The following is an 18,072-nucleotide window of genomic DNA, read 5'->3' as shown; positions in this document are numbered from 1 at the left end:
CTTGCCCAGGGCTGCAGGAATGGGTTACCTGAAGCTGCTGGTGGTGAAGGATTTCAAGTCCTGGCGGGGGCAGCAGGTTATTGGCCCCTTCATGAAGTTCACTTGCATCGTGGGGCCCAATGGATCAGGTAGCAGGCTGAGGCATGTGGGGAGGCTGGCAGTGGGAACCGGGTGGCTCTGTGTCTTCATTGTAGCTGTTAGGCTTTGATTTTCTGGTCTTTGCCAGGTCTTTTGTGTGAACACCACAGGCCTGAGGGGGAGCAAAAAGCAGTAGTGCATGTGCAGGCCCAAGAAGAGGGCCAGCATGCCTGCTCTGAGTGGGTGAGGGCAGCAGGAGTTTGCCTGTGGAAGACCACAGGGGTTGATGGAGGGGAAGTAAAGACTTGCTTAAAATCTCTTCATACACATCTGAAGGTGTGGCAGCAGAAGCAGTGTTTTGGAGGCTGCTGATCAGCCAATGTGTTTTGAATTTTTTTACCTTAAGGCATAGATATTCTCTAGCATGGGGGGACAGAGGTGATAGGGTTGAAATGGTTCCATTTGGTCTACTCTTTTGAGCCTACCTTGCCTTTGCCACTCTAGTTTGTAGTTTAGCTTACTGAGGTCACATAAAGGTGGGTTTACTTTATTGTTATGAGTTGTAAGCTGTAGCAGTAAAAAGCTGCTTCTTGATTTGGCCCTGTGATTTTTGTCATATGAGTAAATAAATGCCTTTGGAAAGGAGATAGTAGCTTTTCAGGGTTGCAGCTGCTTTGTAGTTTAGCCCACAAAAGCCTTGGTTTATAGACTCCACTTTGTTATCCTGTGAGTGCTGGAACTTCAAAAATTTTATTCACTTCTGAAAACTCCAGTGAACAATTGGGATTTTTATCATCTATTTGACAAGAGAACAATACAACAGGAAATGAAGGTTGTCTGAATGAAGAACCCCAAGGATTCTTGTAGTCTTCCCCACATTATTAATGATTTAGTTTAAGATTTAGTTTTTGTTGATTTGCTGGAGGGTATGAAGGCTCATCAGAGCGGCCTGGGCAGGCTGGATCAGTGGGCTGAGGCCAATCATGTGGACTTAAAGTCCTGCACTTAGGATGCAACAGCCCCATGTAACACAGCCTTGGGGCTGAGTGGCTGGAAAGCTGATCAGCAGAAAGGGGCCTTGGGTTGTTGGTCAACAGCTGGCTGAACGTGAGCCAGCAGCATGCTCACATGTCCAAGAGGTTTAAGGGCATCGTGGCCTGCATCAGGAGTAGTGTGGCCAGCAGGAATAGGGAAATGATTGTCCCCCTGTACTTGGCACTGGTGAGGCCACACCTTGAGTAATGTGTTCAGTTTTGGGTGCCACAGTATAAGGAGGACATGGAGGTGCTGGAGCAGGTCTATGGCAGGGCAACAAAGCTAGTGGAGGGTCTTGAGAATAAGTCTTATGAGGGGCAGCTGAGGATGCTGGGGTGGTTTAGTCTGAAGATGAGGGGGCTGATGAGAGACCTTACCACTTTCTACAGCTACTGAAAGGAAGTGTGGAGAGGTGGGTGTTCATCTTTTCTCAAAAGTCATAGCTGATAAGACGAAGTGGCATCATTACCAGGGGAGGTTTAAATTAGACATTAGAAAGAAATTCTGTACAGAAAGGGTTATCAAAGGCTGGAACAGGCTGCCCAGGGAAGTGGATGAATTGCCATCCCTGGATGTATTTAAAAGTTGTCAACATATGGTGCCCAACCATATGGTGCAGTGGTGGCCCTGGTAGGGTTAGATAGTGGTTGAACTTGATGATCTTGAATGTCTTTTCCAATCATAGTGATTCTTTAGAAGATTTCTAGTGGCCAAGTTCTAGTTATGCAGTAGAGTGGTTATGTGGGAAACCTTGCTGACTGCATTGCAGAAATGAAAATATCAAGGATGATGATGTTGCTTGCTCAGTTTAATGACATTCAGAGATACCTTTGTAAGGAAAATTTGTTCCACAAGACTGAACATATCGAATCTGTGGTGATCTTTCTTATAGACAGCCTTACTGTCTGCTGCCAGGATGTTACATCTTAGAACTGGATTTTCTCCTCACATGCAATATTTTTTTCTTCAAATGGAGCACTAGAAATATTATTAATTATGGATTTCACATTTACATATGGGGTTTAGTTAATAACTAATCAGTTGCCTCCTTTGATTTCTGCTATGTCAAAGCAAATTATTATTTTTTTAAGGGAAATCTAACATAATGGATGCTGTTAGTTTTGCAATGTGTGAAAAGACATCTAATTTGCGAGTTAAAAGCGTTCGAGAGCTCATTCATGGAGCACATGTTGGAAAACCAGTTTCTTCTGTGGCCAGTGTGACACTGGTGTATTCTGAAGAAGATGGGGAGGAAAAGAGATTTTCAAGAGTTATCCGTGGTAGGTAGCAGATTCTGTTAAACCTGCTTTCTGTTGCCTGATGTGCAGAAAATAGAGATCAAGAATACTCAGCTTTGAATTTCAGATGCTTAATATTCTTTTGTGTTTGGGTGGATTAAGCCCCTCAGTATTGCAATACTTGTTAGGATCCTTTGGTAGCATTTTGATAGGCACATGTTAAAATGGGAAAGAAACATATTGGGGCAAAGTTAAAAAAATCAGTGAGTGTGTTCTTTGGTTCAGACTTTGATATGTAGATGTTCACTTGAAAAATACATAGATGGTGTAGGCTCTAGAAAATGGGATCTGACATCTTGCTGCAGGCATGTGCGCTCCAGGATCTGTCAGTACTTCTGGAAGTTGCAGCTAGAGTTTTCATACAGAACAATGAAGTGACTAAGGGACTAATTGATGTCTGTTTTCTTCTTTGAGGAAATTGCTCAGTGAAATTGTTTCACTAGTTTATTTTTTTCCTATGCATTTTGCGTTGTTTGTTGCTTGGTTTGTTTTTACATTTCCCCTTTTTAGGTAACTGTTCAGAATTTCTTTTCAATGATAAATCTGTTGGCCGATCTACGTACCTCTCTGAGCTTGAAAAAGTTGGCATATTTGCCAAAGCTAGGAACTGTCTTGTTTTTCAGGTGAGTATTTAAGGTAAAGAACATAAAAACAGTTGAGGTGATTTCATAGGAGTACACAGTTATCTATTTGAAAGAAATGAGGGCACCCTGAGCGAATTTCCAAGTCAATGCATGACTTTCTTCACCTCAGCCAAGAACTAAAACACTTAAAAATGGAGGTGATGAATTTTGTGTGTATATGAGCGTATTAGTAGGACAAAAGCTAATCTGGAAGCAATGGTATAGTCTTATTATTCAGAGACTATAAGAAAATGTGGATCTCTTTTTCTTTTCTTTTCTTTTTTTTTTTTTAACATAATGTTTTGTGTCTTCTAAGAATCCTATAAGTGGAAAAAGCTAATTTCATCTTAAAACACTCCTATTAGTCAAGATGCATGAAAATATGTCAGATTTTTTATTAAGAGATTGCATATCCTACAAGGTTCTCAAGTATTTGACTGTCTAGGTCAGAAATGCTGCATATTTAATTAGACTATATTTAACAGGATTGTCTTCCTTGCAGTTGATAAGGAAAATTCCCAAGGAAGAAACTTATTTCCTACTCCTTACTGAAAATAGTAACTCCTTTGTGTCAGTGAAAATTTGAGCAGCCAGGGCACAGACAAAGACTCTGCTCCCCTTTACCCTGGCAGTGATGTAGTCTTCTAGTGCATTGATTTTTGCCTGTTTTGCTTTTGTAATACTGAGGGAGGTGTTACTTCATTTTTCTCTGTAAATGAGTTTCAGTTCCTTTAATGAGGCTAAGAAGATTTAATTTTCCCAATGTGATACTGTGCACTGATTTGTGCAGGTGGATTTAGTTGGAAGGTGTTTTTCATAGGTCATATATGACATTCTAAATCTTTTAATGATGTAATTTAATTAGGTGGGGTGGATGGGGCGATACTCCTTTTGGTATTAAATGTTTTGTTGAGTTTTGAAAAACATTTCCATAGCATTCTGTTAACCATAAATATATCCAAAGATAAATCTGTATTATAAAGAGATTCATTAGACAACATAATGACCTACAGTGCTTAATTTGTTTATATATATGTGTGTGTGTGTGTGTGTGTGTGTATATATATATGTATAATGTTTCTCCCAATTTTTACTTTAGGGAACAGTAGAATCAATTGCAATGAAAAAGCCAAAAGAGAGAACTCAACTTTTTGAACAAATCAGCAATTCATGGGAGTATGCTGAAGAATATGAACAAAAGAAGAAACAAATGCAGCAAGCAGAAGAGGATGCACAGTTTAAGTATAACAAGAAAAAAAGTGTTGCAGCAGAACGCAAACAAGCAAGGGTGGAGAAAGATGAGGTAACTCAAAAATTACTTCTTTTTTGCTTAAGATCTCAGATTCTGCATGTTTTATAACCTTAAATACTGATTTTTCTCATGAAAAGCCTGAAGAATTGTTGTTTTAAATCTAGTATTTTTAAGTATGGTATACTATATAATTTATAGTATTGTATACTGTATGCATTCTTTATGTAGTATGCATACTAATAATGTGCTGTATTTTATATACATACACAGTATATACTATATTACATGCTGTATCATCTCAAAGGATAGAGCAACACATATAATAAAATCTAAATAAATGAAAGTAGTTTTTCCAGTCTAATTAAAGTGTTGACTTACATGTTTGAGTTCTATGATCAGTGCACATCGCTGGAATTAAAACTGTTCTATCATCTTTGGACTTGAAATCAGACTGTTCATAGCTGAAAATACTTTTTTACAAACCATAAATAAAATTGAATGTTGATAGGCAGAGCATTACCAGATGTTTATAAAGGAACTTGATGAAGAAAGGATACAACTGCAGCTTTTCCAGCTTTATCACAATGAAAAAGACATTGACTTCCTGCGAAAAAGTTTGGATGAAAAGAATATGGACATTCATATGAAGAAAGAGTCTCTTTCTGCAGCAGAAGATGCATTTAGAGCCAAGAAAAAAGTGTTTGGTGTGCTAAGCAGAGACCAACAGCACATGGAAAGAGAAATGAAGTAGGTTTTCCAATCAGGTTCTCTGGTAGCTGAGTTAAAGCATTGTTTGCTCTGGGAATTGCTTGGAAGGTTTGTATTTCCTGTTAAGGCAGTTGGGTAGTATCCTAACACTATGGAAGTCAGCATAAGTAGTTTACTAAGGTAATATCTAGACATGGATTTCATCTCCACCACCATGCCCAGGTTGTCAGTAAATTCTTTACATAATACTTGTTTGCTGTTACATTTTTTAGACAGTTATGCTTCACTTCTTGTATTTGTTTTTCCAGTGGATAATAAAAAATGGCCTCTGGGTATGTAACCTTGAAGCTGACACCTGATTATTTGTTTGCATGTGTGGTTGGGAGGGGTGCTTTTCTGTTTGTTGGTGTGGGGTTTTTTGTTTGGGTTTTTGTTGTTGGGGGTTTTTAGTGTTTTCTTAATATATATTTGTTGTTTTGGATGTGTTTTTTGCTTGTTCGGTGATTGGGTTGTTTATTCGTTTTGGGTTGTTTGTTTTGGTTAGGACTCTGGAAGCATCACTGATTCAGCAGAGACCTCTCTATATAAAAGCAAAGGAGAACACTTCCTACCAAATCAAGAAAGTAGAAATGTCTAAAAAAACTCTAAGGGAGAAGGAGAAATCTTGTGATAAAGAAAAGCAGAACATAAAAGAACTAGAAATAGAACTAAATGATATTGAGAAGGCATGGAGAGCATTTGAGAGGAAGGCTGAAAAGATACTGCAGGCAGCAGCAGATGTTGAGCTGAGGGAAAGTCAGGTGAGTGAGGAGACCAAAAGGTACTGTTTACTAGTGAAGTCCAAAAAGCCCTGGTGATGACAGAGAAACTCTTCTTTCACTAATAACTTGTAATTTCTGATGATCTTTAGGGCACTTGAGCTTAAACAAACATCAAACTATTTCTAAATAAAAGTTAACAATTTTATTGGATGAGAAGAAAGGATAGTACAATGTGGAGGGAGTGGGCCATTTCCTTTCTTGGTGGGAAGTCAGATCTCACAGAAGTTCCAAAATGTGGGGCACTTCTAGGGAGTAAATCCTAACTTGTGTAGAGATGTAAGAATTCACCATTGTGAGATTAGAAGCAATATGCTTCCATCCTAGGGTGTGAAGTGCATATTCTAATTGATGTGAGAGGATGCAGTGAATTTTCAGTGAACAAAAAGTTGAGGGGAGTTTGATAGAAACTTCAGAATGGTTGTATACAGGGGCTGTCATCTGTGTGTTAGAATTATAGCTACATGTAATCCATGGTTAGGTTGTTCTTTGACTATTTTTTTAACCTTTATGAAAGTGCACATGGTACACTGGTAAGTTTTGAGGAGTGACTTGTCAGCTGAGGTGCAGGAATTCAGTTAGGAAAAAACAAGACTGCAACAAAAATGCAAGCCAGATGTAACATCTACTGTGGGTCAGAATCTAAACTGGGTAGCTTCCTTGTAAGCTGTTTTTAAGGTATTTTAAAGGGAAGGGCTGCATCACTTTACAGCAAATTCACTTTAAAGGAAGCTATCTATGCATCCATATTGCCAGAAGTGCTTCTAAAATGAAGTGCTAGCTACTTTTCACTATTGTCTCTTCCTTAAAATGCTTTCTGATCAATTGAGGGAGAATCTGTAGAGCTGTTCTTTTAGTTTGCGAATCTGTGCTTCAGAGACATTTGGTCATTTAGTCATCACTTTGCAGGACTGTGTATAATGTTTACCTTAAAATTGCTTGATAATATGAGCAAAAAATATATATAGCAAAACTTAGAACAAGTTTGGGCTGTGCAAAAACTTAGTGCTAACCTTAAAACTGATTGTGAAGTACTGCAAATTTCAGAAATGTTCCTGAAAAATAAGAGTAAACAGAAGCCTAACACAAGACCAGAGGCAAAAACTGTTAACTGTAAGCTTTGGGTTGAACCTTTAATAATATGTAACTTCTTAAAATGCATTTAGTAGCTAGTAGGACCTTCTGGAGGGTTTGGTGGTTTTCACATTCTTAATTATCATAATGTAGGCAATTACTGTTGGAGGTTGTAACAATGCTTTCAGTGGAGTGGATTTTTTTTGTTTGTTATTGATCCAGTTGGAGCGTTACAAAGAGCTAAAGGAAATAGCAAGAAAGCAAGTAGCTACAATAACTCAGCAGCTAGAAAAACTTCGTTGGGAGGATAAAGCAGATCAAGAAAGGCTGAAACTTAATCGGAGGAAGAAAAAAGAAGTTGAGGTATTTGTGTCAAGTTAGAGTTGTTTTAAGGAGAAAAATGTTTCTCTGCCCCTCCCTCTGGTGTAAATGTCTGTATAAACATGTTAAATGCTTTGACATAAATACTCAGCAAAAGAGACATGTTGCAAGAATTAGTAGAGTTTTCCTGTTGTGACAAGTGTGGCAAAATGGCTTCTGAATGTGTTTAGAGAATGATTGTGTAGGCCTATGCTGAGGATTTCCTTCTGAACGCTTTGGGTCTGATAACCAGTTACTGGTCTTGCAAGCATAGTTTTCTGTCTGAGATGTCCTCTCACTGTTTATCTGTATCATACTCACAACCTTCAGAGGCTTATTTTGATCCCAGCCACCTTTTTGCTGAGATGTTTCTAAGGTTAGTGGTGTGTATGAGTGTGTTGTATTTGGAAAACTCCCCTTGGTGTCCACTTTCCTGTTGCATTTCTGAGGCAGGATGTTTGGTATAAATACAGATCATTATTGTTGGGTTTTTTCCAGGTTTCTTTTTGTCATGGCAGATGTAAACATGTCGCAATAAGACACCTATATTTTCCAGTATGACTTTCTCTTCCAGAAAAATCATCTCCCAATTCATTATGCTTCTGATAGGACAGAAAGAAAGGACAGAATCTCAGCTGTCTATTGATGGAAACCTTGCACACACCGAAAACATAATTTCCGCCCCCCACCCCCCCGGCTATGCTAACCATGCAGTTCTATCATCTATTAAGTAGTTAGAGAGGCAATGTGCACTCACTCACCTTTTAGTTATGGAGTCCAGGTTTAGATGAGACTCCTTGTGTTCAGAAAACTTAACTTAAAAGTCCATGAGATGGGACTTTACCAGTTCTAGATTTCCTAATGCCTCATTCATGTACATACAAGCTTGCCTATGTGGGAAAGTCTGTATCTCACTATATAGCTGTGAGGGTGTAAAGTCTATGCCATGATAACTAAGTTAATACTTGTGCATCCATTTGCTCTTGATAAAGCACTACTTTTTTCCTACTTTTTCTTTTTGAACTAATAGTTATTATGCAAACCTCAACACAAAGTAAGTTTTATTGCTTGTGCTTCTAAAAATCTCCAAGTCCCATTGTGCTGCTGAAAGGGGAAAAAAGGGATAGTTGAGAGTTCATAAAATGCTTGTCTGTCCATTATGAGTTGGCATTGCTCATCTGTACTCGTGACATTTGGTGAGCACTGCTTACAATGCAGTGTGCATGTGAACGCATGCTCTGTCTGGCTCTGTTGTCCCCAGTGCAAGAGGCACCCTGGGATGAATCCAGCAACCAACCACCAACTGGCTGGTGCTAGAACACCTGGTTTATGAGAAGAGGCTAAGAAAATGGATTCTGTTCAGCCTGGAGAGAGACCTTATTGCTGTCTGCCATTACCTAATAGGCAGAGGTGCAAAGTGATCGTATGGGAGACAGTGGGCATAACAGGACATTCTGTATAGGTATTAGGTGAACTGTTTAACCTCAGGGATAGTGAAACATTGAAACAGGCACACAGGTTGCAGACTCTTCATCCCTACAACTGTTCAAAATGACACAAGGATACCTTAAATTAAGGCTTAATAAAATGTGTAGGTAACAATATATTTATTTTTCTTTCATTTGTGTTAGTTTAAGTGTGTCTCTATTCAGTCTGAGTAACTGAAAATACTTGTTTCACTGTTGGTTTGGGTTTTATTACTATGCTTCTGTGTCAGGCTGGAACCTCTTGTGTCAATTTCTTCATGTGTCTTTAGGAAAAAAGCCTCTATCTTTGTCCAAGGAAGGCACATTTTTATTCTTTTTTTTCTCTTTTTATCACCTACAATTCTTTGTGCAGAAGAGGCTTTTTCTTAATTTAGCTGAATACAAAATATCCAGTAATGGCCTTGATAAAATAATTTCCCTTTGTTGTTCATGGTGCAGTTAGGCTAAGAAGGCAAATTGCATCCTGGCCTGTATCACAAATGGTGTGGCCAGCAGGAGTGGGGAAGTCATTGTGCCCTTGTACTCAGTACTCAAGGTGTGGCCTAACCAGTGCTGTGTCCAGTTCTGGGCCCCTCAGTTTAGGAAAGATGGAACGTGTCCAGAGAAGGGCAACAAAGCTAGGGAGGAGTTTGGAGCACAAACCCTGTGAGGAGAGGCTGAGGGAGCTGGGATTGTTTAGCCTGGAAAAGAGGAGGCTCAGGGGAGACCTTACTGCTCTTTACAACTACCTGAAGGGAGGTTGTGGCCAGGTGAGGGTTGGTCTCTTCTCCCAGCAACCACCAACAAAACAAGAGGACACAGTCTCAAGCTGTGCCAGGGGAGGTTTAGGCTGGATGTTAGGAAGAAGTTCTTCATAGAAAGTGTTATAGGCCATTGGAATGGCTGTCCAGGGTGGTGGTGGAGTCCCCATCACTGGAGGTGTTTAGGAAGAGCCTGGATGGGGTGCTTGGTGCCATGGTTTAGTTGGTTAGATAGTGTTGGGTGATAGGTTGGACTTGATGATCTCAGAGGACTTTTCCAACCTGGTTAATTCTGTTCTGTTCACTATTGAAGATGAGCTGCTGTTAGTAAGGTATGAAATAAATACAAACAAGGAAGAACAAAGCTCTGTGTCAGCACTTGTTCTGAATTGAGAGCTTTATAGCTGTCATTTTCCTCTGACATGTTTTTAACATTCTATTTGTGATTGTACAGGAATACATAAAACAGACTGCGGAACACATAGAAGAGCATGAAAAAAAAATAGAGAAGTTGGAAGAATATATCAAGATGTGCATGTATGTAAAAAAAAAAAATAGAAGCTAATTGGAGTTCTTCTGTGTTTACACATTTGTCACATTACTGTGGCAGTCTTCCAATTTTCTAGTCTTTTAGAATTAATAAGAATCCTAGTTCTTATATAAAATTTTAATTAGCGTTTCAGTTACTTTAGCTGTCAAGGTATAAAGTGTGATGACTCCTCCATATTGTTTGAAACCAGTTTTATTATTGCTTCTAATGTCTTGTGGGTGTGCAGATGTGGGGCTACTAGTGTATAAATTCTGAGCAAGAGAAAGAGGCAGCGCTGCAGCTGGCAGCTCCAGAAAGCATTAATATTTATGTTGCATAGTGGAAGCATAGCTCAGTTCTTGTTTCCTGGGTCTTGTCTCCTACATGAGTTTTACTTTTTGTGAAATGAGCTAATAAGCCTTCATTGAGCAACCTGAACTAACTTGGACATCAGTGTTTTATGCAGGAGGTTAAAGTAGGTAATCTCCATAGAATTACAGATTTTTTTTTTCAGTTAGTCTTTTGCTGTGCATCTTTAATGTGGCTTAAAGCTGTCACTGAACAAAATTCTGCTATGGCTAGGGAACAGTAGACCCATTGTGATGGTTGTGATACAAAATTACTTTAATGGTAGCCTAAAACTGTCACACTCTAATAGAGTGTGGTGAAGCCTTAGTGATTTTGCATGAGAATTCTCAGTTTTACAGTTATCAGGACTTATATTGATGGAGGATGAAACAATAGGGCTACATGATAACACAGGCAAAAGCTTTCTTGTGAACACTGTTTTGAAACCTTAAAAAATAGGTTATACTGCAGAATGCAACTTGTATAAGTAGTGGCTTCTTAGGGATACTTTAAATCTCTAATGACTTTCACAGTCCCTGACTGTAGAATGACTTCAGTTCAATAAGCTTAAAGCTTGTCTGAATGAAACAGTAAATTGGTCTCTTACTTTTGCTTCTGTTCAAAGGGAATTGCTGAAAGAGAAGAAAGAGCAAGAAGAAGAGCTAACTAAGGAAATTGAGAATTCAACAATACGAATGGCTGAAGTGAATGAAGAATTGAACAAAACAGTTGGTGAGCTGCAGAATGCCAAAATTGATTACCACGAGACAAGGCGTCAGCAGATGAAAGCAGAGATCCTGGAAAGTCTCAGAAGACTTTATCCAGATTCTGTGGTAATTAAATGGCCTCATTGTAAATGCTCTAGTTTACAATTGAGATTGGAGAGTTCTGCCTTAGGCTGACTAAGCCGTTAGAGTGAATTTGACTGTCTTGAATTCATCTTTTAAACTTTATGCTAGCTTGAATGTACTTGGCCAAAGAGTATTACTTGACAGTAGTATATACTATCATTGTTTTTCACTTTCCAGAAGCAGACAAATTACCACTTGCATCAAAGAATAATTTTAATCTCTTGTGTGATTCTGTGGAGTTTCATTAGCTTTGGTTTTGTTTTCTTCTGTTCTCAAATTTAACTTTGATCACTTTGTACAAATCAATGGAAAGGTTAGCTGTGAGATCCAGAAAGAATGCTTCTTCCAAAGGACCATTTTGCTTAGGTGAATGAGATTTTTATGTTACCAAACAGTTCATCTTTGCTTATCATATACTGTGTCTCATATACATTACTCTTCAGTAATGTCATTGTTTTGTATATTGATTCTGAATTGCCAGCAGACATTGATTGGTTTATAACCCATATTTACACCTTTTTATTGACACTTAAAAATATTTACTCCAATATTGGAGGCCATTCCAGATAAGAACTTTTAAATCTAATCTAATAGGTGATCTCTGACTATGTCTCAGTCCAATAAATCTGTTCTGATGTTCATGGTCAGTTGAGATGCACAAGCATCCTGGCCTGCATCAGGAACAGTGTGGCCAGCAGGAGCAGGGAGGTCATTCTGCCCCTGTACACTGCACTGGTTAGGCCACACCTTGAGTCCTGTGTCCAGTTCTGGGCCCCTCAGTTTAGGAAGGAGGTTGACTTGCTGGAGCGTGTCCAGAGAAGGGCGACAAGGTTGGTGAGGGGTTTGGAGCACAAGCCCTGTGAGGAGAGACTGAGGGAGCTGGGGTTGCTGAGCCTGGAGAGGAGGAGACTCAGGGGTGACCTTATTGCTCTCTACAACTACCTGAAGGGGGGTTGTAGTCAGGCAGAGGTTGGTCTCTTCTCCCAGGCAACCAGCACCAGAACAAGAGGACACAGTCTTAGGCTGCGCCAGGGGAGGTTTAGGCTGGAGGTTAGGAGGAAGTTTTACACAGAGAGAGTGATTGCCCATTGGAATGGGCTGCCTGGGGAGGTGGTGGGGTCGCTGTCGCTGGGGGTGTTCAGGATGAGGCTTGACAGGATGCTTGGTTGCATGGTTTAGTTGATTGGGTGGTGTTGGCTGATAGGTTTGATGCGATGATCTTGAAGGTCTCTTCCAACCTGGTTTATTCTATTTATTCTAACTGAGAATCTTGTGGGTTTGTTTTGGGTGGTGTTTTTTTTAATGGTTACATATCTCTGATTCTTAGTGCTGCCATAAGAACATTGCAGAAACCTACAAATAAAATGTTTCCAGTTGTTCTTTGCTTTTTGGTTTTTGGCAAAACCTCAGAATCTCACAAGTGTCTTGATTATGGTGTTTTGAAGAAATATGCTTTTCAGTTGTCCTTCAGAATTTTTTCATCCATGTTAACATGATGTTCCAAAACATCCAAAAGCTGATTGATATATGTCTTTTTTGCTCACTCTAGAGCTGGGTCAAATTGGTGATAACCCTGCTGGCTTATGGAAGAGCTGATGTTCTTCATGTTTTGTCATTTACATTCAGGAGGTGCAAATTTAAGAGTATTTACAGGTGTGATGGCTTCTAAAAATGAAAACCAGAGTAGCCATGCAGCAATGGGATTGTGCTCTATGAGTGGCTGGTGTGTTTCCATGTGTTGCCTGATCAACAAAGTGAATTTTGCAGCTGATCACATTTTTACAATTTAATTTTCAAAATTGCATTCCTACATTGGTAGTTTTAATTGGCAAGATTGCTACTGTTGGGCTGCAGTATTTGTTTTCACAGAAATCCAGTATTCTGTCTGGACTTAAATGCTTGTATCTGAAAACAGTTAGATCCACTGTACACTTCTGTGTGTTTGAAACTTCACATGTCTGAGCTGCAGATAGAACCATCCAAGTAGATTGACAGTGTGTGAGGGAACCAGGGAACTAAAGACCTTTGTGGCGTTACCCTTGCTTCAGCTTTGTTTCAGAAAAGGAAAGACACCATCATCAGTAAATTTGCAGACGACACCAAGCTAGGCCAATGGCATCCTGGCCTGTATCAGGAACAGTGTGGCCAGCAGGAGCAGGGAGGACATTCTGCCCTTGTACACTGCACTGGTTAGGCCACACCTTGAGTACTGTGTCCAGTTCTGGGCCCCTGAGTTTAGGAAGGAGGTTGACTTGCTGGAACGTGTCCAGAGAAGGGCAACAAAGTTGGTGATGGGTTTGGAACACATGCCCTGTGAGAAGAGACTGAGGGAGCTGGAGTTGCTTAGCCTGGAGAAGAGGAGGCTCAGGGGAGACCTTTTTGCTCTCTACAACTACCTGAAGGGAGATTGTAGCCAGGTGGGGGCTGGTCTCTTCTCCCAGGCAACCAGCACCAGAACAAGAGGACAGAGTCTCAAGCTGTGCCAGGGGAGGTTTAGGCTGGAGGTTAGGAAAAGATTCTACACCCAGAGAGTGAGTGGCCATTGGAAGGGGCTGTCCGGGGAGGTGGTGGAGTCACCATCATTGGAGGTGTTTAGGAGGAGACTTGATAGGGTGCTTGGTTGCATGGTTTAGTTGATTAGGTGGGTTGGATGATAGGTTGGATGCGATGATCTCGAAGGTCTCTTGCAACCTGGTTTATTCTATTCTATTTGTCCAGAGGAGGCTAGGAAAACAGATCGTAGTAGGCTGTGATCTAATCTACTGGAATGCCTTTCAATTATGTCATTTATGAAATTATGCTTTGAATGGGCTTAGCAGCTGTCTTTGAGAAGATTAAAACTGTAGAGGCCAGAGGAGACCAGTAGCCATATGTCAATAAGCAGAAAAATTACTCTTGCATAAATTGACAGGTTATAATGTTAAGAATGTACGCTGGTAGCATTAATTGCTAAGAGAAAGCTCAACTGTACCTGTAATTACAGAAACAGAACAGAAGATCTTTAAGAAGCATGTACAGCAAAGAACTGATTTGTATTTCAATATATGGCAAAACAGGCTTCATTGTATGGACTAAAAGAAAACCAGTTTTTCTTTCCATGCTACTAAAGTAGGCAGATACTTTTGAACTGAGACTGGAATAGTGCCTCTCTGACTACCATTTTCCGATTGACAGTTCTTACTGTCATTCAAAGGTCACATTTTGTGTTACATTTTTTCTTTTCAAGAAAGTTGCTTAGCCAGCTTCACTATTGTCATTCTGTGTATGTGTATGCTAGACATTCTGAGTAAAATACAGAGATACTTAACAGTAACCTCAGGGCAAGTAATAAATCCCTTCAGATTCTGAAGGCCACAGGGCTCCCACTGAGGTCTAGGCATAGTCATCAAGTTTTCCTCTGCATGCAAAGGGCCCACAGACACCAATGTGTTCACACCTCTGTCTTTGTGACCTCGCATAAAAGCAAGCTAGATAGACTGCCCCTGTCCTCAGCACTGGTTAGGCTACACCTTGAGTCCTGTGCCCAGTTCTGGGCTCCTCAGTTTAAGAAAGATTTTGAGATGCTGGTAGGTGTCCAGAGAAAGGCAACAAAGCTGGGGAGGGGTTTGGAGCAGAGCCCTATGAGGAGAGGCTGAGGGAGCTGGGGGTGTTTGGCCTGGAGAAGAGGAGGCTCAGGGGAGACCTTCTTGCTGTCTACAACTACCTGAAGGGAGATTGCAGCCAGGTGAGGGTTGGTCACTTCTCCCAGGCAACCAGCACCAGAACAAGAAGACACAGTCTCAGGCTGTGCCAGGGGAGGTTTAGGCTGGAGGTGAGGAAGAAGTTCTTCCCAGAAGGAGAGATTTGCCATTGGAATGTGCTGCCCAGGGAGGTGTTGGAAGTGTTTAAAACCAGCCTGGATGAGGCACTTTGTGCCATGGTTTAATTGATTAGATGGTGTTGGGTGCTAGGTTGGACTTGATGATCTCGAAGGTCTTTTTCAACCTGGTTAATTCTGTGATTCTGTAATTTGGATTGACTGCCTTGATTTCTATTTTTCCTGTTGTACAGCAGTTGTAAGAGTAGCACAGCTGTTAGATACTTAACACATTTGCCTCTTTACTGCTTCAGCATCTTGTATGCAGAAACATTTTTTCATGTGTAATGGAACATACTAATATTTCTCTGTATTTTTATCTTCAGTTTGGAAGGTTGCTTGACCTGTGTCATCCTATTCATAAAAAATACCACCTTGCTATTACCAAGGTGTTCAGCCGATACATGACTGCTATTGTTGTTGCCACTGAGAAAACAGCGAGAGATTGCATTCGGTACCTAAAAGAGGAACGAGCTGAACCTGAAACTTTTCTTGCTTTGGATTACCTTGATGTAAGTCCATTTTAATTTTTCTTGTCTTCAGCAGGTTAGTCTTGCTATTGGCTTATTTACACCTAACTGAAACAGGCTCAAGTATTAAGGCAAAGCACTTAGGAGGTGACCTTCATGAGGTTCCTGTTGGTGTGTTTCTCAAGCCTGCTGAGGTCCCTCTGGAAGGCAGCATGGCTGGCTGGCATGTCAGGCATTCCTTTCAGTTTTGTGTTATCAGCAAAATTCTGAGAGTACACTGTGCTACATCATCTAGATCCTTAATGAAGATGTTTAACCCACTACAATGTTCCCTGACCAGGTCTTTCTTCAGTTCTTACACAGGGACTCTGTTGGTTCATCATCCTTCCCCAGGCAGAGCTCCATGCATTCCAGTGGTTCTCTCACACACAGGAACTCCACCTCCTTGTCTTTCTAGTGTGCCCTTCCTAAAAAATCTGTTATGGTGGGTTGAAATTTCCACCCCAACATTAACTTTGCCAGACCATCTCAGTTGTAAGCAAATGAAGACCTGTATTTACAAGCAAAACTACACTCTACAATGGAATGCAATGAATATGTGCAAAATATACAGTATTTACAATATTATACAGATATTTACAATTAAACAACATGAAAATCCCCCCTTGGCATAGACCAGGGAAGCTGTTTCACTGCCCCCACCCAACCTCCTGTTCACAGAGAGAAAGCAGGGGTTAGTCTTAACTGAAATAATGCAGCCAAGATTAGCCGAAAAGCAAGTTAATCTCTCCTGAGCGAAGCAAGCAGGAAAGAGATCAGAAAAGAGAACTGTTTTGGTACAGCCACTCTTACAGCAGATGTTTCTCCAATGCATTTGTTTAGAATAATCTTTAGTTTACCTTTTTACACCCAGTAGTGACTTATTTATATTTTTCTACTTTTCTGCTCAAAATCTGTAACAAAATTTTAAAGGCATAGCCTAAACCCCCCCCACAATCCACCCCTTCTGAACAATTTCATTGGCCACCAATATTATCCATCTAACCTGAAACAATATCTACAATAATGTGTAAATAAAGCTCATAGTTCATTCTGGTAACCTCAGATGTAGATGATTCAAAAGTCGAAAAAACAGGAAACAAGAAAACAGTTTGCTGCTTTGCAGAAGAGATGAAGAAAAGGAACAGGGACTCTCAGGTGACTCATGGCTCTTGGAGTTCTTAGGGTTCATGCACTGTAGATTGCCCACGGAGTCTTCCTTTGGGCATGATGTTGTATCTGTACAACACTCTGAATTTAAACTCTCTCAGCTAAAGTTAGATTTCTTTGCAGAATACACTGAATTTCACCATTCTCTTGCATCACCCAGTAAGTGTGACCAGGACCTTCAGCAGAAACCACCCCTTGGACACCTGTGTTCCTCCACTGCAGCACTCCAGTTATGGGATACATCCTACCGTGTCCTCATGATCCTGAGGAGATTGTAGAACTGCAACTATAAACTGATCTCTGACTCATTTTGTTTATTCTTCCTGCTACTTGCATTTCGTGTGCAGTTAAAGAGGTTATGCAGATTTAAGGAATATAACATACATAGAATGTGAAACCAGATCTGTCTCTAGTCTTACAGTGACTGAGACCCCTGCTCTGTTGCTTTGTGTGTTCTCTTTCCAGACCACTCGCATTCAGGCATGCTTTACTCTTACAACACGGATTCTAAATGCTGCTTATTTGCTTGACAGGTGAAACCAATCAATGAAATGTTAAGAGAGATAAAAGGAGTTAAATTGCTGGTGGACGTTGTACAAACCCCGTTTCCAAGGATAAAGAAAGTCATTCAGTTTGTGAGTGGGAATGCCTTGGTCTGCGAGACAGTTAAAGAAGCAAAACAAATAGCATTTGATGGACCAGTGAGACTGAAAGTAAGAAGCTGAATTCTGTTGAATGTTGTTCATTGCAGTTACATATTTGCCATTTAAATAATTCTTCTGTGGTTGTCCCCTGTATCACAGATTGATACAGAATGGTACTGTCTCATCTATTCCCACATAAATAAGCCCCCAGATATGTCACATGGTTATGTTTTCCTCTTTAGCACCTTGAAGTCTTTTCCTTAGAAAAGCAGGCAAATTGGAGAAAAGTTACTGTCTAAATATATTTTTTGGTGTGGTTGTTAGGATGAAAAGGAGGAGGGATGGTCCTGTGTAATGGGTTGGGGCAGATCCCCTCCCCACCACAGGCAGAAATAACGACTCAGGCAAACGGATTGCAAAAAGTGATGAAAGTTTAAATAGAAAGCAGTGAATGTTACAGAAACCCAAAGCGCAGTGACAAAGAAAGATCCCATCCCCACCTGAGGGTGCATGCAAAACCCCCAGGGCTCCTTCTTCCCCCTCCCTCTGCTGGGCTAGTCTCAGCTGGCCAGGCCTGAGACTGCCCATCCCCCTGTGGCCTTGGGCCCAATCAGGCCCATGGCCGGGAGATCTCTCCCCCAGTTACCAAGTCTCGGAGAGGGAAGGAAAGAGGAAGTGCCAGACTCCGCACT

At 40.5% G+C, this 18,072-nt stretch overlaps 1 protein-coding gene across 2 annotated transcripts in view; it reads left to right on the top strand.

The window, feature by feature from the left end:
• Positions 1-19: 19 nt before the first annotated feature.
• SMC1B (structural maintenance of chromosomes 1B) overlaps positions 20-18,072 on the top strand; it is a 39,673-nt gene continuing 21,620 nt past the window's right edge. For both annotated transcript variants that reach the window (XM_054173913.1, XM_054173912.1), the window contains exons 1-11: positions 20-128; positions 2,205-2,393; positions 2,922-3,034; positions 4,134-4,337; positions 4,795-5,033; positions 5,539-5,794; positions 7,109-7,249; positions 9,928-10,010; positions 10,976-11,183; positions 15,384-15,569; positions 17,270-17,449. In XM_054173913.1, coding sequence (XP_054029888.1) covers positions 20-128; positions 2,205-2,393; positions 2,922-3,034; positions 4,134-4,337; positions 4,795-5,033; positions 5,539-5,794; positions 7,109-7,249; positions 9,928-10,010; positions 10,976-11,183; positions 15,384-15,569; positions 17,270-17,449 — 1,908 coding nt within the window. The remainder of the gene's footprint in view (positions 129-2,204; positions 2,394-2,921; positions 3,035-4,133; positions 4,338-4,794; positions 5,034-5,538; positions 5,795-7,108; positions 7,250-9,927; positions 10,011-10,975; positions 11,184-15,383; positions 15,570-17,269; positions 17,450-18,072) is intronic.

Source organism: Dryobates pubescens, chromosome 27 (genome assembly GCF_014839835.1).
Source record: "Dryobates pubescens isolate bDryPub1 chromosome 27, bDryPub1.pri, whole genome shotgun sequence".
Classification (NCBI taxonomy): Eukaryota; Metazoa; Chordata; class Aves; order Piciformes; family Picidae; genus Dryobates; species Dryobates pubescens.
This window is presented reverse-complemented; position numbering and strand designations above follow the sequence as displayed.